The sequence below is a fragment of the Papio anubis genome, chromosome 1 (genome assembly GCF_008728515.1).
Source record: "Papio anubis isolate 15944 chromosome 1, Panubis1.0, whole genome shotgun sequence".
In the NCBI taxonomy this organism is placed as follows: Eukaryota; Metazoa; Chordata; class Mammalia; order Primates; family Cercopithecidae; genus Papio; species Papio anubis.
Genome location: NC_044976.1, coordinates 211,075,290 through 211,103,270, shown reverse-complemented (window position 1 = coordinate 211,103,270; position 27,981 = coordinate 211,075,290). Strand labels below are relative to the sequence as shown.

At 39.4% G+C, this 27,981-nt stretch overlaps 1 protein-coding gene across 4 annotated transcripts in view; it reads right to left on the bottom strand.

Annotated features, from left to right (window-relative positions):
• The window catches only part of WDR64 (WD repeat domain 64), a 162,917-nt gene extending 139,401 nt beyond the window's left edge, over positions 1-23,516 (bottom strand). For 3 of the 4 annotated variants that reach the window (XM_017953364.3, XM_017953367.3, XM_017953374.3), the window contains exons 1-4: positions 23,135-23,516; positions 14,892-15,022; positions 5,829-5,931; positions 2,609-2,712 (exon numbers count right to left, since the gene is read on the bottom strand). In XM_017953364.3, coding sequence (XP_017808853.1) covers positions 2,609-2,712; positions 5,829-5,931; positions 14,892-15,022; positions 23,135-23,279 — 483 coding nt within the window. In that variant the 5' untranslated portion in view covers positions 23,280-23,516. The remainder of the gene's footprint in view (positions 1-2,608; positions 2,713-5,828; positions 5,932-14,891; positions 15,023-23,134) is intronic. The other variant, XM_009196564.4, reaches the window with a different exon arrangement.
• Positions 23,517-27,981: the final 4,465 nt, after the last annotated feature.

The window sequence follows — 27,981 nt, the reverse complement described above, 5'->3', positions numbered from 1 at the left end:
AAAGTAGATCACAGAGATCACTAAAGCTGTTAGTCATGGCTACCCACAGGCTGCCTTTCATCTGAAGAGTTCAAAAAGGCTTTTCTAACCCGGGACTGACTTGTAGATGGGAAAAATACATCACTGTAAGAAAACCGGTGAGTAGCAGACCAGAACACCTGTGGTTTCTGCTGCTCTTTCTCTATATATATCTTTAGTGGAAGTCACCTATTTAAAGTCCTCTCAGCTGCTTTAAAAGTTTCATAATCCTTATAGATATATTTTGAATTTTTATTAATAACATTTAATGTTTATATCATCAAGAAAATCCTGAACTATATTTATTGTACTTCAGATACAGCCTAAATTATGAATTAATCCAAGATATTTGGAGTTGTTAAGGGCTACCTTTTAATAAATCACTCCTGTGACCTACACTTTCAGCTTAACTTTTCTCACAGGATACGTCATATTTGTAAGGCTTGCAACAATCAAAACAATATTTATTCCTGCTGTATCAAATCTCAAAATAATTAATTTTGGGCTGGACATGGCTCACTCCCATAATCCCAGCAATTTAGGAGGCCATGAGGTGGGAGGATGGCTTGAGACCACAAGTTCGAGACTAGCCTGGACAACACAGCGAGACCCTGTTTCTACAAAAAACAAAAACAAAACAAAACCATTAATTTCTTAGCCATCTTTTTCTCCAGTTACATTATCTTGTAAAAAACATATGTGTTTGCACATTCGTGAGTATGCACGTGCCCATCTATAAGCTTTTGTGTGTATGTGCATGTTTGTAAAGCATCTGTGGAAATGTGATAATGTCACCTGACTTATTTCACGTCATTCTGAATATTTTAGTATGCACATAATTATTTTCCTTCTCCTATTATTTTTTAGATACCATCTTAGTTCTATTTTTGAGGTAACAAAAGAGAAGGTAAATAATGCACCAAGAGAAAAAGATCGAGGTTTTTATATTTAAATGAGGCAAATTCATTTTTGTTTTCACATTATTTGTTTATTACAGCAATTGCCAACATTTACTGAGGAACTCTAATGATGCTAGCACTTCATTAGTATTAACTCAAAGAGCAAGAAGGAAGGTCTATGATTTTGGATGAGGAACCAGGGCATGCAGATATTAAATAACACACACAGCTCTAAGTGTTAGTGCGAGGCTGGAGCCCAGACTCCACGCCCACACTCTGCATCCCTCACTGCACCGCCTCCAGGGCCACACAGCCCCCACCTCTGACAGAATCTGGCTGTCTGTGACTTCAGCTTCGGAAAGATTCCCTGAACTGGAGATTACTGAAGAACTGAAAATTATGTGAAAAATTTTAATCACATAGTGATTATTTCAAAGATATTTTACTTGCATAAAGCTTGTTTCTAGTTGGAAATGAACTAATCATTAGGATTTTTAAAATAACACCAAAGATTTACCTTTTATTTTCATAGCAAAATATTATGTAGGGTATATTGTAACATATTCCATTAAAGTGAAAGTCCAAAACTTACAAATTTAGAAATGACATTGATAATAGCAAAGCCTTACATTCATGTAGGGATGTATTGTTCATAAAGTGTTTCTACACCCATTCTCTCATTTGACCTTCACTACAATCCTTTGAGGGAGGACAGGTTTTATTGTCCTCATTCTACAGATGTGGAAAAAAAAGAGATGTGAAAGATGTAAGTGACTCGCTAAGCTCCCTACTTAATGACGTAATTAGTAAAACAGCGGGGCTGGAATTTGAGCAATTCATTTTTATTTCAAGTCCAAAGTTCCTGATGGGACCTTTTATTAATCACTTGGCTCATGAGTGTTTCTGATTTTAACTGAGACATTATCCAGGAGCATCTTTTAATTGTGTTGATGCCACATGGTTCGATATGACACCCTGAGGAACAATGCCAAATGCAGTCACCAGTTCCAAAGAATTGCCACAGGGCACAGCAGCCTCCTCATTACTAAATATTTGGGGGTTTTTTTTTGGAATAACTCTAAAATACAATTTATGGTTTCCGCTGTACCTGATACATATATATAATGCAGAGACAAACCAAGAGAGAGAAAAGGAAGGGAGGAGGGAGGAGGGAAGAAGGGAGGAGGGGAGGAAGAGAGGGAGGGAGGGAGGGAGGAAGGAAGGAGGGAAGGAAGGAAGGAAGGAAGGAAGGAAGGAAGGAAGGAAGGAAAGAGAGAGAGGGAGGGAGGGAGGAAGGAAGTAGGGAAGGAGGAAGGGAGAAAGGAAAGAAGGGAGGGGGGAAAGAAGGAAGAAGCGAAGGAGGAAGGAAGAGAGGAAAGAAGGAAGGAGGAAGGGAAGGAGGAAGGGAGAAAAGGAAGGAGGGAGGGAGGAAGGAAGGAAGAAAGGGAGGGAGGGAGGAAGGAAGAAAGGGAGGGAGGGAGGGAGGAAGGAAGGAAGGAAAGAAGGGAGGGAGGAAGGAAAGAAGAGAGCAGGGAGAGAGGAAGGAAGGAAAGAAGGAAGGAAGGAAGGAAGGAAGGAAGAGAAGGAGGGAGGAAGGGAGGGAAAGAGGGAGGGAGACAGAAATCCAAGCTTTTAAATTACCTGGTTATTGTAAAATGAATCCTTCAGTTAGAAAAAGAAAAAGAAATTACCTGGTTATTAAAAACTGTTATTAATCCTTTCTGAGTAGCTGTTATTAGTAAATCCAGGTGAGGTACCTTGACAATGCTCTTAATCACATCTCGTCTTCTACTACCTGTCAACAGCATAATATTAATTTCAACTTTCAGCAGTAAAGATGCTGAAACTCATTAGGTTTGTTTTATAAAAAAAAAATGATATGGCCAGACACAAGTGGCTCACTCCTATAATCCCAGAATTTTGAGAGGCTGAGGAGGGTGGATTGTTCAAGTCCAGGAGTTTGATACCAGCCTGGGCAGCATGACAAACTCATTTCTACCAAAAATACAAAATTAGCTGAGTGTGGTTGGTCATGCCTGTAGTCCCAGCTCCTCGGGAAGCTGAGGTGGGAGGATCTCTGGAGCCCAGGAGGTTGAGGTGCAGTGAGTTGTGATTGCACCACTGCACTCCAGCCTGGGTGACAGAGCGAGACCCTGTCTCAAAAAACAAAACAACAACAACAACAACAAAAGATAAACAGCTTTTTTGCTAGAAAGCCCCAAGTTACTTAAAAATTAGAGTAAAACCATAAAACCCAGCAACCATTGTGTTTTAATGATCCTCAGAGATACTAATTTGCATATATAGAGCTTTCTAACTAAATGTGGTGCATTAATTCCCAGAGAAAATGCAAGACACACACCCACCCACCCCCCACACATACACGTGCATGTGCATATTTCACAGAGAACACGTTTTCTAAACATCATTTGGAATCATTTCTTTTTTGAGATATTTCACATCTCTTAGGACTCCTTTCTTTGAACTCGCACCATTGTGGTTTACACATGATAATACTATCTCAGGCTTTTCAGTATAAAAGAATGAAACTAGAGCTGTCATTAAGGCTTTAAAAAAAAAAATGTGCCTTTTGACAAAAAAAAAAAAAAAAAGACTAGCTAGACACTTTCATGTTTCTATGGCCATGTCCTGAATGATAAAGCCATATATATAGAATTTCTTCCAGGTACTTAATTTTTATAATTGCAAACTCTTAGGAAAGAAAGGCAAGTGAACAGGTGTCATACCCTAGTATTACCACCCTCATCCGTGTATCTCAACAGAGAAGATATTGCCCCCAAATGGGTACAAATCAGTTCTTGGAGGGAACATGAATACATTTTACTCTTTTTGTGCAGAAAGTGCAGATATGCATGTAGTATATAATTGGATTCACTTAATAATTAATACCTGAGGCATTAAAATGGCATGGAGCAAGATAAGGCAGAGGGGAAGGCAATTAGGAGCAAAAAGTCTAAAGAGGCTCCGTAGGGGTCAGTAATTTAAAAAATAAAGATGGAGAAACACTGCCCTATTGCAAGCCACCATCATTCTCTTTGCTTCCACCCCGTCCACACTACAGACTATTTTAAATGCAGAAGCTAGAATAGAATATAAAGGATAACTCAGGTTACTCCTCTCCTCTATCCACAGCCCCCTTGTAGCTTTCTGCCTCATTCAGAAGTCTTCAGCATGTCTTACAAGTCCCAATACATCTGTCCCCACTCCCATTGTTGCCTCTCCAACCTTGGCTTCCACCACTGTCCCCACTACCTGAAATACATGGTTTTCTCTCTCACTTTCTACAGATCTTTTTCACCTTCTCAGTGGGGACTTCCCTGACCACCCTGTCAAACACCATGCTCCCGCTCTCAAACCACCTTCTGCTTCCCACATTCCTGCTTTATTTTCCCCACAACCTGCTTACTTTTTGTCCTATAGCATGTATTACCATCTGACATACTGTACATTTTACTTGTTTAATATTTGTGGTTGTCTGCCTCTCCCTATTGGAATGTAAACTCCATGAGGTCAGGGATTTGTGTCTGTTTGTTCACTGCTCTGTCTCTAGCATTTGGAAAGGTATCTGGCCTACATAGTAGACTTTAACAAATACTTGTTGAATGATAAATGAATTATAGAATGCAACTGTCATCTAGAAAAAGACTTTCAAAGCTCTAACATAGGCTGCCAGCAACACTTCTGCCCTGCTCTGGGCCCTCCTCAGCTCAGTGTGGTGGCAGAAGGGATAGCCCTTTTGTGTCTGGGTTTTTGTTTTCGTTTTTGCTTTCTAGTTCCCATGACCAGAGGCCAGGCTCTGTTAAGGTCTGTGGTTGGGCTAAGGAAGAGTCAAGGATGAAGATGGGTTTGGCTCAGAAAGCATTCCAGGTGCTTTGTTTGTTTGTTTGTTTGAGACAGAGTCTTGCTCTGTCACTGAGGCTGGAGTGCAGTGGTGACATCTCAGCTCACTGCAACCTCCATCTCTGGGGTTCAAGCGATTCTCCTGCCTCAGCCTCCCGAGTAGCTGGGACTACAGGTGCGCACCACCATGGCTGGCTAATTTTTGCATTTTTAGTAGAGATGAGGTTTCACCGTGTTGGCCAGGCTGGTCTTGAACTCCTGACCTCAGGTGATCCACCCACCTTGACCTCCCAAAGTGCCAGGATTACAGCCGTGACCCACCGTGCCCAACCTCCAGGTGCTTTTTAAAGAGACATCACATTTGACCTTCATTTCAGAATATGGGAGGAAATGCTGGAAGACAGGAGTAGGTTTGAAGGTTTGTCTTCCCTCTTCCTGACCTCCTCCCACCATGGAGGGAAGAAGGAGAAGAAAACCCAAGGTGTTAAGAGTGGAGAGGGATGGGAGGTCCTGGGTCCCAGGCTCAAAGTTGAAAATGAAGAACACATACATTGGAGACTTCCCAGATTGGGGACAATGCCCCTCCGTGACTGGCCCAAGCTCTCCAGAGATGTCAGATTAAACTTCTTTAAGATAATCACGGGTAGATGAGAGTGAATGGAAGAGTCACGTTTAGTGAAAACTCAAAAACTTAATTTGAAGAATACTTTAAAAGAAACGTGACTTCTTTTCCTGGAGCATGCATTATTGTGACATCATTGCAGAGAGTTTTCACTGGAAGTCTGAGTCTTTTTCAGGAAAATGTGAATTTTCTCCCATCACATTCTCTATTTAGTGTCCTTCAAAGCAATTATAATATTTCAATTTCAATAGTCATAGTTTCTTCTGATACTGCATATGAAACTCTCACCACCCCGACACCCCGTGATAAAGCATTGAACAAATACATAAAATGAAAAGTGATTCTATGGAAACATATAGTCCCAATATTTATTCTTGAGAAAAATTTTAAAACTCGTACTAATTTGGAAGAGAAAATTAAAATGTCACCTGAAATTAAAATTCGCCGTTTTCTAGACACAAAGAAAACCAAATTTTCTTCATCCAACTGGGAAGTAATAGGATCTTCTTCAGAGGAGAAGTATCCAAAGATCTGAAATCCCAAACAGCACGTATAAATATGCACCATGCCTCAGAATTAACTGTAAAGTAACAGATTTCATGTTGGCTGAATTTAAAGTCTAATTAGTATTAACAGCCAGCACCTTGCTTTGTGACTGTCAGGGGTTCCCTATACCAGGAGACATTTACTACAGCGGTCCCCAACCTTCTTGACACTAGGCACCAGTTTCATGGAAGACTCTTTCTCCACAGACCAGGGCAAGGGATGGTTTCAGGATGAAACTCTTCCACCTCGGATCATTAGGCACTAGATTCGCATAAGGAGCACGCAATCTAGATCACTTGCACGCACACTTCACAACAGGGTTCACGCTCTGTGAGAATCCAATGCCGCTGCTGATCTGAGAGGAGACGGAGCTCAGGCAGTGACGCTCACTCCTGCACTGATCACCTCCTGCTGTGCAGCACAATTCCTAACAGGCCACGGACTGTTGGGGTTGAGGACCCCTGGTTTAATATATTCAACAAACTGTATACTGATAATGCATGATTTTTGAGCAGTTACTCATTTTTCTTTTCAATAGATCTGACGCTCAGACTGATGGGTCTACTCGGAGCTGGCACTTATTTGGAAATGAAATCAGTCTTCATCATGCAGGGTCCTACTAAGAACTGTGACACTGAGTTTGGCCACTCTCAAATGACTATCTTACCCATTTTCCATGAAATTTTCAGGGCTAGATTTTTTTTTTTCTTTATCCCTGTTGGTGGGAATTTAAGAGTTTCTTTATTTAAGTGTTCCAAATCCTATGTCTAGGCATTGCATGAGAATAAATTACTATGAAAAGAAATAAAAAATAAAACATCGTGAAGAAGAAAAGAGTTCTTACTTGTGAATAAACTGTCAAATTATATAACTGAAAAATGAAGAAAATAAGATAGCTGTTCTTCAATTGTCATATTAATCAACCAACAGAAGTAAAATTCTTATAATGAGCGAACTTAAAAATAATTATGTAGTTAAATTTTTTAATTAATAAAATGCTTATAAAAGTCATATAATTAGTATATCAGTATTTCCCATAAAGTTGAATGCACGAAATGAACTGAGGAGTCCTTTTGAAATTTCAGTGTGCACACTAACCACCCGGGATCTTGTTAAAATGCAGATTTGATTTCAGTAGGTCTGGGGTGAGTCTAAGAATCTGCATTTCTAACAAGCTTTTCATGAGAGACCATACTTTGAGTTTAAAGGAACTAGTGACTAAATGATTGAATTGGAAATAAATCAAAACTAGCAATATGCCAGTTTGTTTTAATAATACTGATTTAGATGCTAGATGATGGCTTAACATTATATAAATATTTTAATATATGTCCTATCATGTTGCTTCACAAATGTTACTACTTCTTCATTTACATTCCCCCACCTTCAAACCTCCCAACATACAGTTGCCCTAATTATTCCCCACAGTTAGATTCCTTTCTGTGGGAAAATCAGGCTCATCGAGACTTGCTTGTATTTTCCCTTTTACCCACCAGCAAAATTAGCACTCCATAAAAACTTAACTTGTTCTCTTCTCAGAAATCATTGCTTATTTTTTATGGGCACAGAAACCTCTAGGTTTAATATCAACTTCCCTCTGAACGACTGAGAAAAGAAAAGGAAAATGAATAGATCTATGTTGGAGGGGACAGGAAGGTTTTCTTACTGCAATCTTTGTCATCATTCATTGATGCATTATTCAGTTAACAATTACGTATCGATCTGTACCTCAGCCCTGTATCATTCAAACCCACGATACCACTTTATGGCAAAGAGTGTGTGCTGCTGAGTCAGGTGGTCCAGGGTCAGGGTTCAGACTATACAAGGAATTGATAGTCATTACTTGGAAAAATACCTTCACCTTCTAAAGTCTTAACTTCCTCATCAGTAGAATAAAAGAACAAACTTCTGAATTTTGTTTTTGTTTTGTTTTATTGAGGTTTAAATGACATAATGGATGACATCATGTCATGTCAAAATGAGCATTTTGCACCGTGCCTGGCATATAGTAATCGTTTTAAAACATTAGCTATTGTTATCATTGGAAAGCCTACACTGAGAAGGCCTCATGGGAGAGAGAAAAATAAATGACACATTATATCCAGACCACAGCCTCTAATGAGAACAGTAGCTTGTCTTTAAGGGTAGTTTTTGTTTTTTTGGTCTTTTTTTTTTTGAGATGGAATCTTGCCCTGTCACCCAGGCTGCAGTGCAGTGGTGTGATCTCGACTCACTGCAACCTCCGCCTCCCAGGTTCAAGCAATTCTCCTGCCCTCGTTTTATAAACACAACTTGGTACAATTTAAATGACTTATGCAAAGTAGACAATTGATAAATGTTGGCAGCAAATTTAACCTCAGAGAATAGTGTGAAATAATAATTTTCAGAGAATGTGTAATGATAATGGTGATGATGATTCTTTGTTTCTACATTAATGAATTCCAGTGTTTATTGGAGATGAGAGAACTCCACATCATATATGCTGTCATCTAATTTTAAATTATGTCTCCTACATCAATGATACCCATACTCAAAGAGCAGTTTGCAGTCAGTCATTTAACTTTATTTTAATTGTTGTGGGGATAGTGCCAAGGCATCAAGTGTCTAAGAACAGATGTGAGAAGAAATTCAGGAGCAATGTCCTATGCGAGGAAGTATTCAGTGCTTTAGGAATTGGTCACGGGTCCAAATCTTGGTTCTACTGTCTACTAGTCACATGACCTCATGCAAGATCCTTAATTTCTCTGTACTTGAGTCTTTCCCATGTGTAAAATAAGGATAATCAGTAATAATCCCTGTATTATGCCCTGTTGTAAGGATTAACTGAGGAAGTGCATGATTAGATTACTTCGTAATGAGGGAGATTAGCAAGTACTTAGATTGCACCAATTGCCAGGAAGGAGCTCAATCAATGTCAACATTTGAGTAACTATAATTCCTAATTTTTCCAGAGACAGTACAGGAAACAGAATTCAAGTATCTTCCTTGCTAACTTAAAACTGCGCACTAAGCATTTTTGTTACTTACCCAAACAACACATCACCTATGCATTTTATCATGCATATATTTTATAATCACATCTGCATGTAGGTAGATGGCAGAGTGTGGACATATGCTCTTATGAAAATAATAAATTTTGTTACTTTCACTTGTAAATAACACACTATTACAATGCTTACCAAAAAATAACTTCCAAAGGATATGAAAAATATCAAATTATTTGAATTTATTGAGAAAAATTTAGGTATTATACCAGATAAACTCCTTCAGAAACAACAGTGAAAGTTTTACATTTTGAAAGGAAATGTTTCAAGCAAATAATGTTGTTAAAGAGCAGCAAATACCCCTTTTTCCCGTGATGAGCCATAGCCTCTAAGATCTCAAATTTCTCCTTCGACCTTTTCAGTTTCAGTGTAGTAATTTTGCCTGTGACAAGATTTGAGTATTTTATCACTTATATATATATTATGACTATTAGAATGTTAATTTTATTTTAACTATGCTATTTAAAAGTCTTGCTCCATACTTTAAGTGATTCATTTTTAACTTCATTTTTATCTGATTATATAAGGAACATATGTTCATTGTAGAACATATGGAGAAAATAAAAAAGCCAATAGAAGAAAATAAAAACCTGCATGCAGCTTATTTTTCAACCTATCCTGGAACATTCTTTTAACATTTTTGAAGTTAGCAAATATAATTTTAGATTTATAATAATTCACTTTAAATTCACTTTTGGGAGGGAACACAATTATAGGCATTCCATATGGTGTCATATGCCTCTTCTTTGGATTAATTTGTAGTGTGCTCCTAAAAAAAAATGTGTTTATAAGTTGCCCACTGGAAACCCAGACTAACATGGCATTGTAAGAAAAGTAGACCGTGTCTGCCCCAGACTCTTCCACGAACTAGCTTTATAAACTTAAGGCAGTCATATTTCTTTTGATCTCCTTACATTAAATTTTTTCCATTATAAATTGAAGGGGCAGGTCTAGATAATGTTTAGGTGAGTAATAAGATTTCATTATTCTATGAATTTCAAATTCTCCAAGTGTCTTTGCATCAAAAAATCTTGAAAAAGAAAGTGCAACTTTTTGTGGCATTTCTACCACAAAGAGATTTATATTTGGAATAAGATTGGTATGTCTGTGCCTGAGTTTAAAAGAATAAATCTTGTTTTTATTACCTGATATATTAACTGATTAAGAAAACACTAGGTAATCCATACCAAAACGAAGTTAGTCTCCTTGAATTGAATTTCCATTTTACAGATGATGGCTCTGAAGCCCAGAAAGGTTAGGTCACCTGGCTTGAAATAGAAGTGCCCCTTAGGAGCATTGACACAAACAGTTTGTGAGAAAAATGACAGGACAATAAAAGAAGAACCTTCCTGCCCTATTTTTTTTTAAAACCTCAAGTGATTCTTTATATACATACAGTGTGCCAGAGGCTGGCCATGAGTTTTTCTATTAAAATTGCATACAATTTATAGGAACCCAAGTGATGTAACAAAATAATGTCATCTGTTTTGTTTTTTTAAAGCCTTCTTCTTCTTCTCTCCTTCTCCTTCTCCTTCTTCTTCTTCATAGAGACAGGGTCTTACCATGTTGCTCAGCCTGGTCTCAAACTCCTGGGCTCAAGCAATCCTCCTGCCTTGGCCTCCCAAAGTGCTGGGATTACAGGCATTAGATACCGCACCTGGCCCCAGGATAATGTCAGATGAACTTACTACATAAAGAGGGAGAAAAATCTCAGCCCCAAGACCAAAACAGACTTTCTGTGCAGCTTTAGATAAGTCAATTAAGCTTTTTGTGATTTTTCTCATCTTTATCATTTCAATAACATATCCTCCATAATCTACATTGTGCGGCTGTTGTGAAGATTAAATGAGAAACTGAAAAGAAGGTTCTTGAAAAAAAGAACACATTTTACAAATGAAGGAAGATTAAGTTAGAAGGAAGTTCTAAGTAGAAAGGGAAAGAGAAGGAGTAGATGTCAGAGAGAATGAGGCTTGACTTCCTCATCTGTAAAACAAACAAACAAAAAATCGGATTTACTTTAGAGTAGTATTTCACTCAGAGACCAAATTCTCAGTTACTGTAGAATTCCATGTAAACGGATTTATCACAGAGTGCTTTGTCTCATTTGTTGGCATTTATGAACTATCTTTAGAGCATTGCTTTTCTGAATCTAAGTGTGTAATAAAATATGAACAGACTTTTCTAATTTCCAAATGTGCATAATTTTTTTATATTGACACGAAACATTTGTTAGACACACATTTTCACATTTTAGGTGGTCCAAAATGATTGCATTAGAAATTCATGCACATAAACCATTGAGTGTGTGAGAAATATTCATAAGAAAATAGAGAACAATGAGAAAATGTGATTCTCAGAATCACATCTATCCCAAGTTTAATGACATTACATTCAAGTTACCGATCTATGGGGGAATATCCACAGGGTTTAGAAAGTGTGATAGAGATTAGATCCTGGAACAAAAGCACAAAACAATGCATTCATGTTGTACACTTACACGATTTAGGGAAAAAATGGTCATTTCTGTGTGGCTGCAAAGTAGCTGACTGTTTCACTCTTCATTTGATTTCTCAAAATCTTTGGGTGGCTAAGAGTTCTTGTTAAATACATATATGTCTTCTACTTTATTGAATCAGTATATTAAAAAAAAAAATAGCCATGATTCCATTTGCAGTGTTGCTTGTAGGCCCAGGGCAAGGGGCCTGTGCCTTTAGAGTGGCGCTGTCCAGTTGAACTTCCTGTAATGATGGACATATTCTGTAATCTGTCCTGTATAATACAATAGCCACTAGCCACATGTGAATCCTGAGCACTTGAAATGTAACTAGTGCAACTGTGGAGCTGAATCTCTAACTTAATTTACATGTAAGTAGCACATGTGGCTAGCGGCCACTTTGTTGGACAGCACAGCTTTACACGGCCCCACTCTAGTCTTTTCTGTGGAAGCTAATGGCCCCTCGTCTACCAGGGGTCCGTAACAATGCTTTTAAACCATTCCCTAGATTCCTCGAACCCCAGAATTCTCTCCCCAAAGGGGCCAAGTCTACTTTCGGGCCTGTGAAGCCTCTTATCCACCATATGAGAAAGGGTTGCATACCATTGGTATGTACACCGCTAGCTCTGAGGAGTGGCCAAGGGATAGTATTTGTGGAGGTGAAGGTATGGAAGAGCTTAGACGTGTGGGCTGGGGTGCCCATGTGTGAGCACACGGCCCCTCATGATAGAAGATGGAGCCAGTAATGGCAAAAGAAGGGACGGGGGGTCGGGCCCAGCTTTCCCTTTGTCTTCATGTTTCAGCGTGAAATGGCAAGGAGCGTGAGATTAAATTTTAAGTCAATTCAGGAACAGTTGGTATCTACAAACTGAGCCTCTCAATTATTATTCTACTGTCTTTTTTCAATAGAGTCATCCCATGATGCTTTCTCCTATGTGTTGCTTTTGTGAATGGAATCTTTTTATTTTCTAGTTAGTTGTGGTGAGAGAGGGGTGGTTATTGCTGGTGTTTGTGGAAATTACTGATTCTGCCATGTGTATCTTTTTCGAACTCTTTTGAACCCTCTCAGTTCTGATAGTTTGCCATATAATTCTCTTGGACATTCTTGGTAGAATATCTACAAATAATGAGAATTTTGTCGTTTTAAATAATTGATTACATATCAATTCCATTTCTTGCCCTTTTCCCCTCTCTTTGCATGGCTTACAACCTCCAATAAAGTGTTGAAGATTAGTGGTGAATAGGCATCCTTTTCTTGTTCTCGACTTTAATGGGGTTGTGTCTAGTATTTCAGCAGTAAATATGATCCTTGCTTAAATATGTTTCTGGTAAGTCTCTATGGTGGACCTATTCTAAAATGACCTCCTCTTCCCTCCCACACACACAAGTCACACTTTTGTATCATCTCTATCCCTTAAATATGGTGGAAACTGTGACTTACTTCTAACTAAGAGAATATGACAAATATGATGAGCTGTTTCTCCTATGATTATGTTACATTATATAAAATTTCCTCTTATCAGACTATGGAGGGAAAAATTCTCCCGCTGGCCTTGAAGATGCAAAGTTGTGAACTGCCAGTATAGAGGGCCACATGGTGGGGGCTGCAGGCAGCTTCTAGGACAAGAGGGAAGCCCGCAGCCTCCAGTCAACAAGAAGCTGAGGTCCTCAGACTTACAACAGCAAGGCACTGAATTCTGCCAACAACCTGAATGAGCTTGGAAGCAGATCCTTCCCTAGCGGAGCTTCCAAATGAGAACCCAGCCTTGCCCACAGTGGATTGCAGCCTTATGATACCCCAAGCAGAGGACCCAGTGAAGCTGTCCCAGACTCCTGATCCATGCAAACTATGATATGTATTTCTTCCCATGGCTAAATTTATGATAATTTAGTAGAGTAGCAATAGAATACTAATACAGTCAGTGTCCTTTCTCAAATTAATGGAATTTTCTATTATTGCTATTCCGCTAAGATTATTTTTCTTTTTAAAGCAAGGATGGCTATTGAGTTCTTATTAGACATCTTTTTTACTTTTAATTTTACTTTACTTTCAGGTTAGAAGTCCGCAAACATTTTTCGAAAAGGGCTAGGTAGTAAGTATTTTCGGCCTGCAGGCCATTCAGCCTCTGTCAAAACTACATAATTCTTCTATTGTAGCACAGAAGCAACGTGGCCAATTTGTAAATGAGTGAGCATTCCTGTGTTCCAGTAAACTTTATTTACAACAAAGGTGGCTGTCTATCCAGATTTGGCCCATAGGCCTTAGTTTGCTGACTTTAGATTGAGATTAGCATATTATTTTTTCTCTCCTGACTTGTTAAATGAGGTATGTTTCTGGCTTTTCTAATATTGAACCACTCTTACTTTGCTGGGGTAAATTGTACTTAGAAATGATTTTTAATGCACTGCCGGATTCAACTTGTTAACATTTTATTTAGGAGTTTAGAATTTATATTTATAAGTAATATTGGCTTATAGTTCCCTGACATTTTGCCTATGTTCAATTCAGTGTTATTTTAACGTCATAAAATGACCTGGATAGCTTTTCAGCTTTTCCTACATTATAGAAACATGCATACAACATGGGAATTATATATTCCTCAAAGGCTTTGTAGAAACCTTTTTTTTTTTTTGCAATTTTTTTCTAAAATCAATTAATTTGGTTTTTATTTGGGTGATGTGGGGGATTGGCTATCTTTTATTTTAGGCTTCTAATGTATTATATCACAATTTATTAATATTTTCTTTTTAGCCTACTGCGGTCAATTTTGAGATAGCTCCATATATATTTGAGAGAGACGTATTTTTCCTGTATCTTGGGTTTAAATTCTCCTTCTACATATCCATCGGCTTATAAGCCACATTTTATAAAATGTGGTATTCAGATCCCTTAGATTCTTGCTTTTTCTTTTGTCTACTATTTCCATTTATTTTTTTAAGGAACCAGATAATCTGTAAAAATTATTTAATTTCTCTGTATGGATATATGTAATTTTTTAACAATAAATACCATGGTGATCAGAAAACAACTCAGGGAATATAACAGGTAGTGAATTGTAGCCTCTTCTCTTATATTAATAACTCAGATACACTGAAAATTTGTGTACATTGAACCCATTGAAAAGAAATATCTCCTATAAAGTGAAATGAAGACCATTAAAATCCTGGTTGTTGTTAGAGGCATGTATAGCTCTTCCAACTGGCAGCTTGGTCTGAAAGGATTTAAGAGTTGTTTATTAATAATACAGCTAAATCGTTACCTACTTTACCCACTTTTATTTATTGAAACATGGCACATGCACATTGTGGTTCAACCCCTATGGGAGTAACACTTTGTTTTAATTATTTATTCCAAAGTTAGAAAAATAATACCTAGATTTCATATTATGAACATGAAATGAATCTACCTCACACCAGTCTGCAAATGCGTCCGTGTTGTTGCACAGTTTCCTGTAAAAGCGTTTCACATCTTGATCCTTCACATCTGGACCAAAGAGCTTCTGTACTGATGCATAAAACTTGTCATAATCAATTGCATCTGCATTGAAAAAAATACAGTACATTTTCATCAAATTCCAAGGACTACCTTTTGTATGTCAGCTATAATTTTTATTTCCTAACCTTCTATTTTCTTATCTCAATCTATAAAAACTGGATTTATTTGCATTTTAAAGACCTTGTCTTTGCACAATACTAAGCAAAAAGAACAAAGTTGGAGGCATCATACTACCTGACTTCAAACTATATTACAAGGCTGGAGTAACTCAAAGCATGGTACTGGTGCGAGAATACACACAAAGACCAATGGAACAGAATAGAGAATCCAAAAATAAGACCACACACCTACAACCATCTGATTTTCTACAAACCTGATAAAAACAAGAAATGGGGAAAGGATTCCCTATTTAACAAATGATGCTGGGAGGACTGAATAGCCATATGTAGAAAATTGAAACTGGACCCCTTCCTTATACCATTTACAAAAATCAACTCAAGATGGATTAAAGGCTTAAATGTAAAACCCAAAACTATAAAAACTCTAGAAGAAAATCCAGGCAATATCATTCAGGACAGAGGCATAGGCAAATATTTAATGATGAAGATACCAAAAGCAATTGCAACAAAAGCAAAAATAGACAAATGGGATCTAATTAAACTTAGGAGCTTCTGCACAGCAAAAGAAACTATGATCGGAGTGAACAGACAACCTACAGAATGGGAGAAAATTTTTGCAATCTATCCATCTGACAAAGGTCTGCTATCCAGAATCTACAAGGAACGTAAGCAAATTTACAAGAAAAAAAAACGAACAACCCCATTAAAAAGTGGGCAAAGGACATGAACAAACACTTCTCAAATAAGACATTCATGTGGCCAACAAACATATGAAAAAAAGCTCATCATCACTGGTCATTACACAAATGTAAATCAAAATCATAATGAGATAACATCTCCTATTAGTCAGAATGGCTACTATTGAAAAGTCAAAATACAACAGATGTTGGTGAGGTTGGGGAGAAAAAGGAAGGCTTTTACACTGTTGATGGGAGTGTAAATTAGTTCAACCATTGTGGAAGACAGTGTGGCAATTCCTCGAAGACTTAGAGGCAGAAATACCATTTGACCCAGCAATCGCATTACTGACTATATACCCAAAGGAACATAAATCATTCTATTATAAAGATACATGCATGCATATGCACATTGCAGCACTGTTCCCAATAGCAACGATATGGAATCAATACAAATGCCCGTTAATGATAGACTGGATAAAGAAAATGTGGTATATACATACCATGGAATACTATGCAGCCATGAAAAGGAAGGAGATCATGTCCTTTACAGGGACATGGATGGAGCTGGAGGCCATTATCTTTAGCAAACTAACGCAGGAACAGAAAACCAAATACCACATGTTCTCACTTATATGTAAGAGCTGAATGATGAGAACACAAGGACACATGGTGGCTAACAACACCCATTAGGGCCTGTCATAGGGTTGTGGGGGTGTGGAGGGAGAGCAAGAGGAAGAATAGCTAATGGATGTTGGGCTTGATACCTGGGTAATGGGATCATCTGTGTGGCAAACCACCATGGCACACGTTTACCTATGTAACAAAGCTGCACATCCTGCACACGTACCCCTGAACTTAAAAGAAAAAAAAAAAAAAGATCTTGTCTTTGCAAACATAACCAGGCCTTTGGCTAAAGTATTACTAAATAAAAAGAAATATTTTGCTATTGCGTTTGATACATTCTCCATGATTTCTGTTTAAGATATTTTAGGAGTTTTGTTCAGGAATGCAAACAGTTTCACCATTGGAGTCTTTGCTAGAATTCATCTTGAGTGGAAGGTGGAAGTGAGCAAATAGCAATTCTTTTATTTTATTTTTTTTATTTTTTGAGACAGGGTCTTGCTCTGTCACTAAGGCTGGAGTGCAGTGGTGCCATCATGACTCACTGCAGCTTTTACCTCCCGGGATCAAGTGATCCTCCCAGCTCAACCCCCCAAGTAGCTGGGACTACAGGCACGCACCACCACGCCCAGCTAATATTTTATTTTTTGTAGAGACAGAGTCTCACTATGTTGCCCAGGCTGGTCTCAGACTCCCAGCTTCAAGCGATCCTCCCACTTCAGCCTCCCAAAGTTCTGGGATTACAGGTGTGAAGCCACTGTGCCTGGCAAGCAATTCTTAACTGGTTCTTGAACTCCATGTAAACACACACACACACACACACACACACACACCCCATTGCTTGAATCTTGATTTTGTCAAATTTGGTGATTCCGTGGGGTAAGACTATTGAATCTAAGGACAAGAAGGAATTAGATGTGAGGCTTTCTCAAACTGAATAGAGAAGATCAGATGGTTTTATTTAGTTAAAAATATAACTAGTATCTCTTATGTGTAAGAACTGAGCCAGACATTGGGCTTAGAACAGAAAATTAGATAAGCAAGATCCCTGCCCTCAGGAAGCTTATATTATAGTGGGAAATCAGAAAAGTAACAAGTGAACAAACTATTTACAGCTTGTGACAGGCAAAGATAGACATTGCATGAGTGGTTACCTGTGTATATGGTGAAAAGCAGTATTGCTGCAAGAGGGCATGAGGGAACTTTCTGGGACGCTAGAAATGTTCCCTGTCTTGATCTGGATGGTGGCTAAAGGTGTGTTTACCAAGGTTCAAATTTACAGAGCTACCTCCTTAAGAAGAGTACATTTTATGGGCTTTATTGTATGTATGTCAAGCTCAGTAACAAAGTTAAAATAAACAAGTTGTCATAAAAAAAAGCACATAAGAGGAAAGCAGTATGGAACTGTGATAGAATTGTATGGTGGTGGCAGGTAGGGGTAGACCTCAGTGAAGGCCTCTCTAAGGAGGTGGGTAAAAGAGTTAAGCTGAGACCTGATGAGCAAAAAAAAAAAGTCAGCCACATAGAAAGCTAGACAAAAACCTTTTAGGCATAGGCTGATCAACACGAAGGCCTGTTGCTGCACAGGCTTGGCATGTTCCAAGAAGGTCAGTAGGTATGAAGTACCTAGAGTGAGGACTGCGGAAAGTGCTGAGGTGAGACTAGGGGCCAAGGAGGGCAGAGCTAGAGTCAGAAGCTGGTATTTTCTTTTAAGCATGATGGTAAGATGTCATTGGGGTGTTTTATGGGGCAAAATGATACAATATGCCTTTAAAAAATTTTAAAGCACACTGGCTGCTGCAAGGAGGCCAGATGGAAAGACATAAAACTAGTAGAGGGTAATTGCATTAGTGTAGGCTTCAGAAATTGGAGGTTTGGGCCAGGATAACACTGAGGGTGAATGCACATCTGGGCTGCCATGGAAAGTCTCATTTATGCCTCTTTTTAAAATTATTAATAACACTCCCTTTCAATCTTGAAAGTGTCCCCAGTTGGATGGTAAGTGGCACCCGAGGATACAGGCACCCTAGAGATAGTAGTGGAGATGGTAAGATATGGTTGGAAGTAGTAGAATAGTAAAGATATGCTAATGGTTTGGAAGTTTTGGGGGCAGAAGTGGTAAGTGAAGGAAAGGCAGGAATCTAGAGCAGTGGTTTTTATCCAGGGGAGACTTTGCACCTCACCTCCATCCCCAAACACACACACACACACACACACACACACAACATTTGGCAAAGACTGGAGACATTTTTGACTGTCACAACTAGGATTAGGTATGCTACTGGCATCTAGTGATTAGAGGCCAAGGATGCTGCTTAACATCCTACAGTGCACAAGACAGCCCCCACCCTACCCCCGCAACTCCACACATGCACACATACACAACTAACTATTTAGCCAAAACATCAGTAGTGCCAAGGTTAAGATACCTGGTTCTACAATGACACTCAGGTTTCTGGTTTCAAAACTCAGCAAATGTTGGTCTATTTACCAAAAGCAGGTCAATGGGAAAAAGATTGTTGGGGAAATTAAAGCACTCTATTTTGGTAATACTGAGTCAGATATTCTTATGAGGCATCTAAACAGTTACTTAGCTGCTTTATATTTATTTACACCAACTTGTACAATATATGAGTTTCATTGTAAATATCACTGGATGAGGACAATGAGACTTTTTTGTCCTGGGATAAAATTAATTCCACCAGGTCATTCATAAGATCTAAGGGCATTACTTTTGAACAAATTCCTTCAATCTACTTGACATCATTTCTGAGGTAGACCCTGTTCCATTAAAAACACTCTCTCTAGTTCTTAGTTCCTTGCCTGTAATAGTGAGAGGTAGACTTTATTTTCCAATATTTGTTAATAAATATGAATTTGTGGCAGACAGTATTAACAGCCTGACAAAAGTTAAGATTACATTTCTCCCTTCTCCTCACTGTTTCTTAGGCCACTCTGTGATAGAAGGTAACTTGTCTAGCAGTATGTAGTTTTCATCAAATCTTAACAACTATAGAGAAAGGAAATTTTCAATGTGGCTTTGTGATTGCAAGTTTCTTAATGAGAACAAAGTCAACTTATGCATTTAGAACACATTGGAGGAGTACCTTCTGGACACCAGACCCTGTGCCAGCCTGAGGTTCACAAACCTTCACAACAACCACAGGCCAATGGTGGAGGAGAAGGGGCAGGAACGAATGAACACATTAATATCAACTTCAGCAGGTTAAATGCAGCAGTTAAGTTCCCTAAGATGGCAATAAAGTGCATTAACAGTGCTGAGGATGGCTTTGCTTAGGGAAAGTTTGGAAGTTTTTACAAAGAGGTGACATTTGACTTGGGTCTTGAAAGATGAGCAAGAGTTTACAGGCACCAAAAAAAAAAAAAAAAAGCACTCCATATTGGGGAATGGCATGCGCAAAATCAGAGTCATTAAGAGCACGTTTGGGCCGGGCGCGGTGGCTCACGCCTGTAATCCCAGCACTTTGGGAGGCCGAGGCGGGTGGATCACCTGAGGTCGGGAGTTCAAAACCAGCCTGACCAACATGGAGAAACCCCGTCTCTACTAAAAATACAAAAAATTAGCCAGGCGTGGTGGCGAGCGCCTGTAATCCCAGCTACTCGGGAGGCTGAGGCAGGAGAATCGCTTGAACCCAGGAGGCGGAGGTTGCTGTGAGCTGAGATCGCGCCATTGCACTCCAGCCTGAGCAAAAAGAGCGAAGCTGCGTCTCGGAAAAAAAAAAAAAAAGCATGTTTGGAAATGGCAAAAAGTTTGTTTTAGGGCAGAAGGTGCATGAAAGGAAATGCCAGGAGTTGAGACTAAAAAGCTGGGCTGAGGCAAGCTATGAATGGCCTTGCATGCTATGTTAGTATATATGGATTTTAGAGGTGAGTAATAAACCAGGAATATGGCAGATTAATAATTTTTAAAATGAAAAACTCTTGGCAGAAGTATAGATAAATGATTAACTCGGCAAAAAGACTATTTTTTGGGGGGTGAAGGGGGACAGAGTCTTACTCTGTAGCCCAAGCTGGAGTGCAATGGTGTGATCTTGGCTCACTGCAACCTCCGCCTCCCGGGTCCTGGTTCAAGCAATTCTCCTGGCTCAGCCTCCCGAGTAAGTGGGACTACAGGCATGCGTCACCATGGCCAGCTAATTTTTGTATTTTCAGTAGAAACAGGGTTTCACCATGTTGGCAAGGCTGGTCTTGAACTCCTGACTTCGTGATCCACCCGCCTTGGCCTCCCAAAGTGCTAACATTACAGGCGTGAGCCACCACGCCTGGCCAAGAAGACTATTACAGTAATAGGCTATTGTAACAAGCCAAGAGATAGATACCATGACATAGTGAAAGGTTGCAGAGGTTGAGTATCCATTATCCAAAATACTTGGAACTGGAAGTATTTCAGATTATGGATTTTTTTCAGACTTTGGGATATTTATATACTGTACTGTACATAGTGAGAGGTCTTGGGAATAGGACACAACTTTAAACACGAAATTTATTTACATTTAATATACACCTTATACATAGAGCCTGGAGGTAATTTTACACAATAGTTTTAATAATTCTGTGCATGAAACAAAGTTTGTGTGCATTGAATCATCAGAAAGCAAATATTAATATGCCCCTATCTCATGTCAGCTCTCAAGAAGTTTTGAATTTTGGAGCGTTTTAGATTTTGGATTTTTGGATTAGGGATGCTCAGCTTGTACCAAGATATCTGGCTTAGGAAACTAATTAAATGGTAGCTATGCTCTAAGACTGAGAGAGAACACAGTAGGCAAAGCTCAAGGAGAAAAAGAAGCAAAGAAGGAATTGAGACGGGAAAAATAAGAATGATATGATGAAAGATGCAGGACAAGGAAGTTTCTCGAAGCAGAGGCAGCTAACACTGTTAATCTAGTACAATGGCCAAGTCGGCTGGAAAATGAAAACAATTTATTGAATTTGGCAACTATATTAGGTTATCAGATAGCTTGGTTAGAGCATTTTCAGCAAAGTGACCAGAGAAGCCAGGCCTGAGTAGATTGAAAGTTAAGTGGAGATATTGTCAGGAAATTCAGTGCAGAAGGAAAGGAGAGGCATACAGAGGAAGCTTAAAGAAAAGAGAAAGTCAAGGTCATGATGCTTGAGTATATTTTTAGATTGAGAGGACAAATCCAGTAGAAAAGGAGATTTTGAAGCTGCTGCAGCAAACTGATAGCCTTGAAGGGGAGGAGAAATAGAAAGGACAGCTGCTGCTTTCAGTGATTCAGAAGTGGAAAAAGGGGGGTTGAGAGAATTCTTGTCTTTTGGCCTTGCTTTCTTTTATGACATAGAAAAGTTGGCTGAGAGAAGCAGACATCCCACAGAGAATTCAGAAAAAGTGTCAAGGATTTGAAAAACCAATTAAAGAGAGGTAAAACAAACTGACTAGGAAAGAATGCAAGTTTTGTTGAGTAGTTTAGAAAGCCCAGTCAAGTTCCCAATCACCAAAAAAGCATACCCAAAAGGTCCAAGTCTTAGCTTTAACACTTAGAAGCTGGGTGACTTTGGCTGGGCGCGGTGGCTCATGCGTGTAATCCCAGCACTTTGGGAGGCCATGGTGGTGGATCACCTGAGGTCGGGAGTTCAAGACCAGCCTGGCCAACTTGGTGAAACCCCGTCTCTACTAAAAATACAAAAAATTAGCCGGGCGTGGTGGGCGCCTGTAATCCCAGCTACTTGGGAGGCTGAGGCAGGAGAATCGCTTGAACCTGGGAGGCGGAGGTTGCAGTGAGCTGAGATCACACCATTTCACTCCAGCCTGGGCAACAAGAACGAAACTCCGTCTCAAAATAAAAAAAAAAAAAAAAAGAAAAGAAGTTGGATAACTTGCGCAAATGATTTATCTTCAGCTCCCATTTTTTCCCACAAATAAAATGAACATAATTACATTGATTAACATGACTATAAATTATTAAATACTATTCAATTAATACCAGTTTGGGTTTGAACACCCAAAGTCAAGATTTTCACTTACATATTATTATGCAGCCTGGCACACTCTGAGGCTGGCTATACTATCCCTTTAGCAATTATATGGGCTCTGCTCCTTTCATTGCAACAGCAGGGTTTGTTCTGTTAGTCTTCCACTCTGCCATTTAGCTTTATTTTTCACAGCTGTCCTCAATATGCCAAAGCTGTACACTACACCACTCCCCTTGAATCTTGTCTATGCACTGGTATCTCTGCTGCAAATCCTCCTGTGAGACCACTGTCCACCATATTCCCCATAGCTTGCATCCTCAAGATCATTCCTGCCTAGAGATATGGAGCGTGGCCAAGACAATGGAATCATGGTGAGGCAGGAAGCTGCACTTCTTATGAAACTCTTTATGGTCTCATGGTATCTTTGGGCTAAGAAAGAGCAGTGCTATACACTACTGAGGATCCCAGGTCAACCAGTGAGCCATCAAATGGCAGTGTCTACAGAACACCACTGGACGTCACTTAATCCAATCCCATAGTTTTACCATCGAAGCAACTTAGGTTCAGAGAAGAAAAAACAAAAACAAAAACAAAACAAAAGCTTCCTCATGTCCACTTTGTTATTTAGGGACACAGAAAGAACAAGAACCCAGGTCTTCATCCCCTCTCAGCACCCATTCTTTCACATTAAGCTCTGATGCTTCTCTCTGATGGCTTAAAACCTTTTTCAGTTCTAACCAACAGACCCAATTGGACTATCGTATAATCACTGATCTTACCTTCTTTATGGATAAATAAGCCTGCTCTTTCATCTCTTTTCTGGGTTGCTGTTTGTTCAACCAATTTTTCAAACCCGTTCAAAGCCTTTTTGAAATTGCTGATTTGAAGTGCCATGTTGAAATGCTTTTCCTTGCTGATATCCATAGGGACATAGGGGATCTTTTACTTCTGTACAGAAAGAATACTGCAAGTTTACCAATTTGGAAAACTTTCCAGTTGTTACAGTGCCTCCCTGCTGTCTCAGTTTTTGCCCTAGGTCTAATTCCTTTGATCTTAAAATCCCATGCTGCGGGTAGGAGTAAGACTTGCCACCAGGAGGCTGGCAGGTAGGAAAGCTGATTTAGGTCTGATACATTTCATATAGACAAACATTTCAGTAAAAATCCTGACCTCACAATGTTATCAGTGTCCTTCATAGGGTCCTCATTGCATCATAATATCTCTGTAACATCCTACTTCCTTCATAAGGAGGAGATTGAGATTTTTTTTCCCCACAGACGGTGTGTGTGTGTGTGCGTGTGCACATGTGTGTGTTGTGTATACTGCTTGAGAGGGAAAAGGAATGAGTAGAGACCAAATAAGAAAACTGGGTAATATTTTCTCCCTCTTGTGTCTCTTCTCACCTCAAACCTTTTTTGCCTTCTTCACAATGCCACGGAAAGTAAAGTTTGGCCTGGCACGGTGGCTCACGCTTGTAATCCCAGCACTTTGGGAGGCCGAAGCGGGTGGACCACCTGAGGTCAGGAGTTCAAGACCAGCCTGGCCAATATGGCAAAACCCTGTCTCTACTAAAATATGAAAATTAGCTGGATGTGGTGGTGGGCGCCTGTGATCTCAGCTACTTGGGAGGCTGAGGCAGGAGAATCACTTGAACCTGGGAGTCGGAGGTTACAGTGAGCTGAGATCACACCACTACACTCCAGCCTGGGTGATAAAGTGAGACTCCTTCTCAAAAAAAAAAAAAAAGTAATGTCACACTTATTCTTGCCACTGTACTGGATATGGAAATTTGAACTTCTAAAAATGAAATGTATTTCAGCACCTGTCATTTCTACCACAAACATTTTTAGAGGTCATAGGGAATACAAATGCTCTTCTTCCTTTGTGCATTGTCCTTCGATTGAAATAATAAGGTGAGCCAAGGATGAGGAAGGAGTGGCTCCTGATTATGAGGACAGCTTTTCAAGGTAAGGGGTCAGTTGAATTAGAAGGTGCCTTTCTGCACATCTCCTTCCCAGTCATTGCAATCTCCAATCCCATTTAATCCAACTGCTATTGACTCAGGGTTTCCAATTTTCAGCTTTTTATGGGAAGGAGAAGTTGTTTAATGTTTCTCAACAATTAGTTAACTTCCTATGGCTTAGGTGAGTTAGATAAATTTCCTATTTCTTGGTAGTCCACTTTTTAAAACATTCTTCAAGAACTTGCATTCAGAGATGAAGCAGATGGCATTTCAGAGCACCTCCAATTCCAGTACTGTCTTCTTGGTGTCCACCTCTAACTATCTGTTAGGAGAGCACAGTATGATATTATTTAAAGAAAAATCCCCCAACCCCATTTGTTTCTCCTCCTTTTTCCTTTAAAGCTTTCAAACCACTGTATAGTGATATCTGGAGAACCACTTTTCCTACAAGTCTAATGTATGTATTATTGCATTCACCATCAATTCATCTAGCAAATATTTACTGAACACATACTTCATGCTAGAGGCTGTTTTAGACACTGAGGATACAGCAGTGAATAAAATAGCTTCTCAAGTTTATAGACTAAGGCAGAAGACAGACAAACAAACAAATAAATAATGTATCAGTGGGCAACTGTGCTATAAAGAGAGAGGAATTGTGTGTGTATTAGAGTGGGGGGTAAAAATCAAAGTAAAAGAGGCAGGGAGATGAGGGAATTCCCCATTAATAGAAAGATTTCTGGGCAGAAACCTGAAAGAAGTGAGGTAGCAAGTCATGTGGATAAATGGTAGAAGGATGTTCCAGGGACAGCAGGTGCAAAGTCCTGAGATCAGTGTGTGCTTCACATATCTGAGAAACAACCGAGACCAGTGTGACTGAGGTGGCGTGGGATGAGAGAGAGAGGTAGAGAGAGAAGGCAAGAGAGTCAGGGGGTGGTGTCCAGATCATGTACGATCTTATAGGCTGCTTTAGGACTTTGGCTTTTACTCTGAGATGGGAAGTTTTTGAGCAGAATAGTGACATGATCTGACGTGCATTTGAAAAGACTCATTCCAGCTGCTTTGAGGAGAATAAACTGAAAGGGAAAGAGAGTAGAAGCCAGGAAGGCAGTTAAATAGCAATTTCAGTCATGCAAGTAAGAGATGACAGTGGTTTAGATTAGGGCGCTAGTGACAGAGGTTGTGCGAAGTGGTCAGATTGTGTGAAGGTAGATGTGACAGATGTCCTAATAGATTAGATGGGGGTATGAGAGCAAGAGAAGGATCAAGGATAACTCCAGGGATTCTGGCCCTAAGAAATAAAAAAGATGGAATTATCATGTACTATGTTTGGGAGGAAGCCAATAGAAGGAGCAGATTTTGGGGTGGGGGGAAATTAGGAGTCAGTTCAGGGTATGTTAAGCTTGAGAATTCTATTAAACAATTGTGGATGTTGAATAACCAGACGTAAGAGTCCAGGATTCAGGGCACAGCTCGGGAGTCATCAGCATTCAGATGGTGTTGTATTTCAAGTCATTAGGCTGGACGAGCTCACCTGGGAATCAATGCAGATAAAGAAGAAGGCAAGGTGAGGATCAAACCCTGAACATACCAGAGTTGGGAGGTCAGAGTGATCAAGAAGAACCACTGACTAAATATGAGTGGCTAGTGAGATAGGAGGAGAACCAAGAGAAAGGATCATCCTAGAAGCCAAGAAAAAAAGCTGTTTTGAAAAGGAAAGAGCCATTGGATGGACAATCCAGTTTATTCAATAAAGAAATTGCCTAGGAAGAAAAAAGGAAGGAGGAGGAGAGCTATAGCTTAAAAGGACTTTAAAGAAACACCATCCAACCACAGTGTGTGGACTGTATTTAGATCTTGACTCAACAACCAAACTCAAAAATAATTTAAAATGCATGAGAAAATTGTAAATTGGATGCCAAGTAGATGTTTGATGATAAAAAGAAATTATTGGCTGGGCACAGTGGCTCGCGCCTGTAATCCCAGCACTTTGGGAGGCCAAGGCAGGCAGATCACGAGGTCAGGAGATCGAGACCATCCTGGCTAACACAGTGAAACCTTGTCTCTACTAAAAATACAAAAAATTAGCCGGGCATGGTGGTGGGTGCCTGTAGTCCCAGCTACTCGGGAGGCTGAGGCAGGAGAATGGCATGAACCCGGGAGGTGGAGGTTGCAGTGAGCCGAGATTGCGCCACTGCACTCCAGCCTGGGCGACAGAGCGAGACTGTCTCACAAAAAAAAAAAAAAAAAAGAAATTATTGTCCAGTGTTTAGATTTAGTAATTATATTTTATGTTATATTGTTTGTCTTAGTCCATTCCTGCTGCTATACCAAAATGCCTTGGACTGGGTAATTTATCAACAATGGAAATTTCTCACAGTTCTGAAGGCTGGGAAGTCCAAAATCAAGGTTCTGGCAAGATCCAGTATCTAGTGAGGGCCTGTTCCTCATAGATGGTGCCCTCACATGGTGGAAGGGACAAACAGGTTCCCTCAAGCCCTGTCATGAAGGCACTAATCCCATTTATGGGGGTGGAACCCTCATGACCTAATGACCTCCCAAAGGTTCCAACTCTTAGTACTATCACCTTGGAGTTAGGTTTCAACATATGAATTTCGGGGGGACATAAACATTTGGACCATAGCACTGTTATTTATGTGATGTAGTATTTTAGAACTAGATACTGAAATATCTATGAATAAGCATTAAAGTATGAAGGAGCAGTCAACCTTGCCAAGTACTGGTGAGGGCCTACTTAAGATGAGGACTGAAAATTAACCATCGGAATGTGGATGCTAGCGACCTTGAGAAAGGCTACCTCAGTGGAATGGTGGGCTAAACAGAGAGTAGGAGGAGAAGTATTGATAATAGGTATAAATGCACATTATGGCAGAAGCTTTTGGGAACATCTTAGTTGTTATATGCAGGAGTAAGTCACAGCTATTATGGTCATTTATAGAGCTACCGGATGCATTTGTACTTACATTTTCTCAGTTGCAGAAATGATATGGCAGCAGATTCAAACAACATTGAAAATCACTCATGTTCCTACACTCTTACAAAACTAATAATTTTAGAAAATTGCCTTCTAAACCCAGACCACATACTTTGATAATTTTAGTTTCAACAGAACTATGCACATTACTTAAATTTTAATGTACAACTTCATAAACCTGTCCCCGTGTTTCTAATGTCCTTCATAAGTGTATTTATGTCTTTCTTATCTACCTATTTTTCTCAAGGAAGTATTTTGCTATTTTATTATTTTTTACATATAAATGACCATGAAAGGCAATCATTATAAAAAGTCAAAAGCAAACACACACCTAGCTGTATAAGCAAAGAAATGATATTGGCACTGTCAGAAAAAGACTCTAGAAAAAAGCAGGTGGAATAATTGCTGTGAGTTAGTTTGGCTTCAGCTTCCATGAATATTATAAGGGTCCATATGTGGAAAGAGTGCTACCATGACACAAGGCCCATGGTTGGGTCCTCAGCTGGTCTGACATGTAGGCCTGGTACCAGTCATCTGGCGGAAATGCTGTTGGAGCAATAGGTTGCTGTGCATTTTCTGCTTCTGGATTCATGATGGCCAACTTCAGTTTCCAGCATAAATCTATGAAGAACTCCTTTGAGGTGAAATGAGTATACTCAGCTAATGCC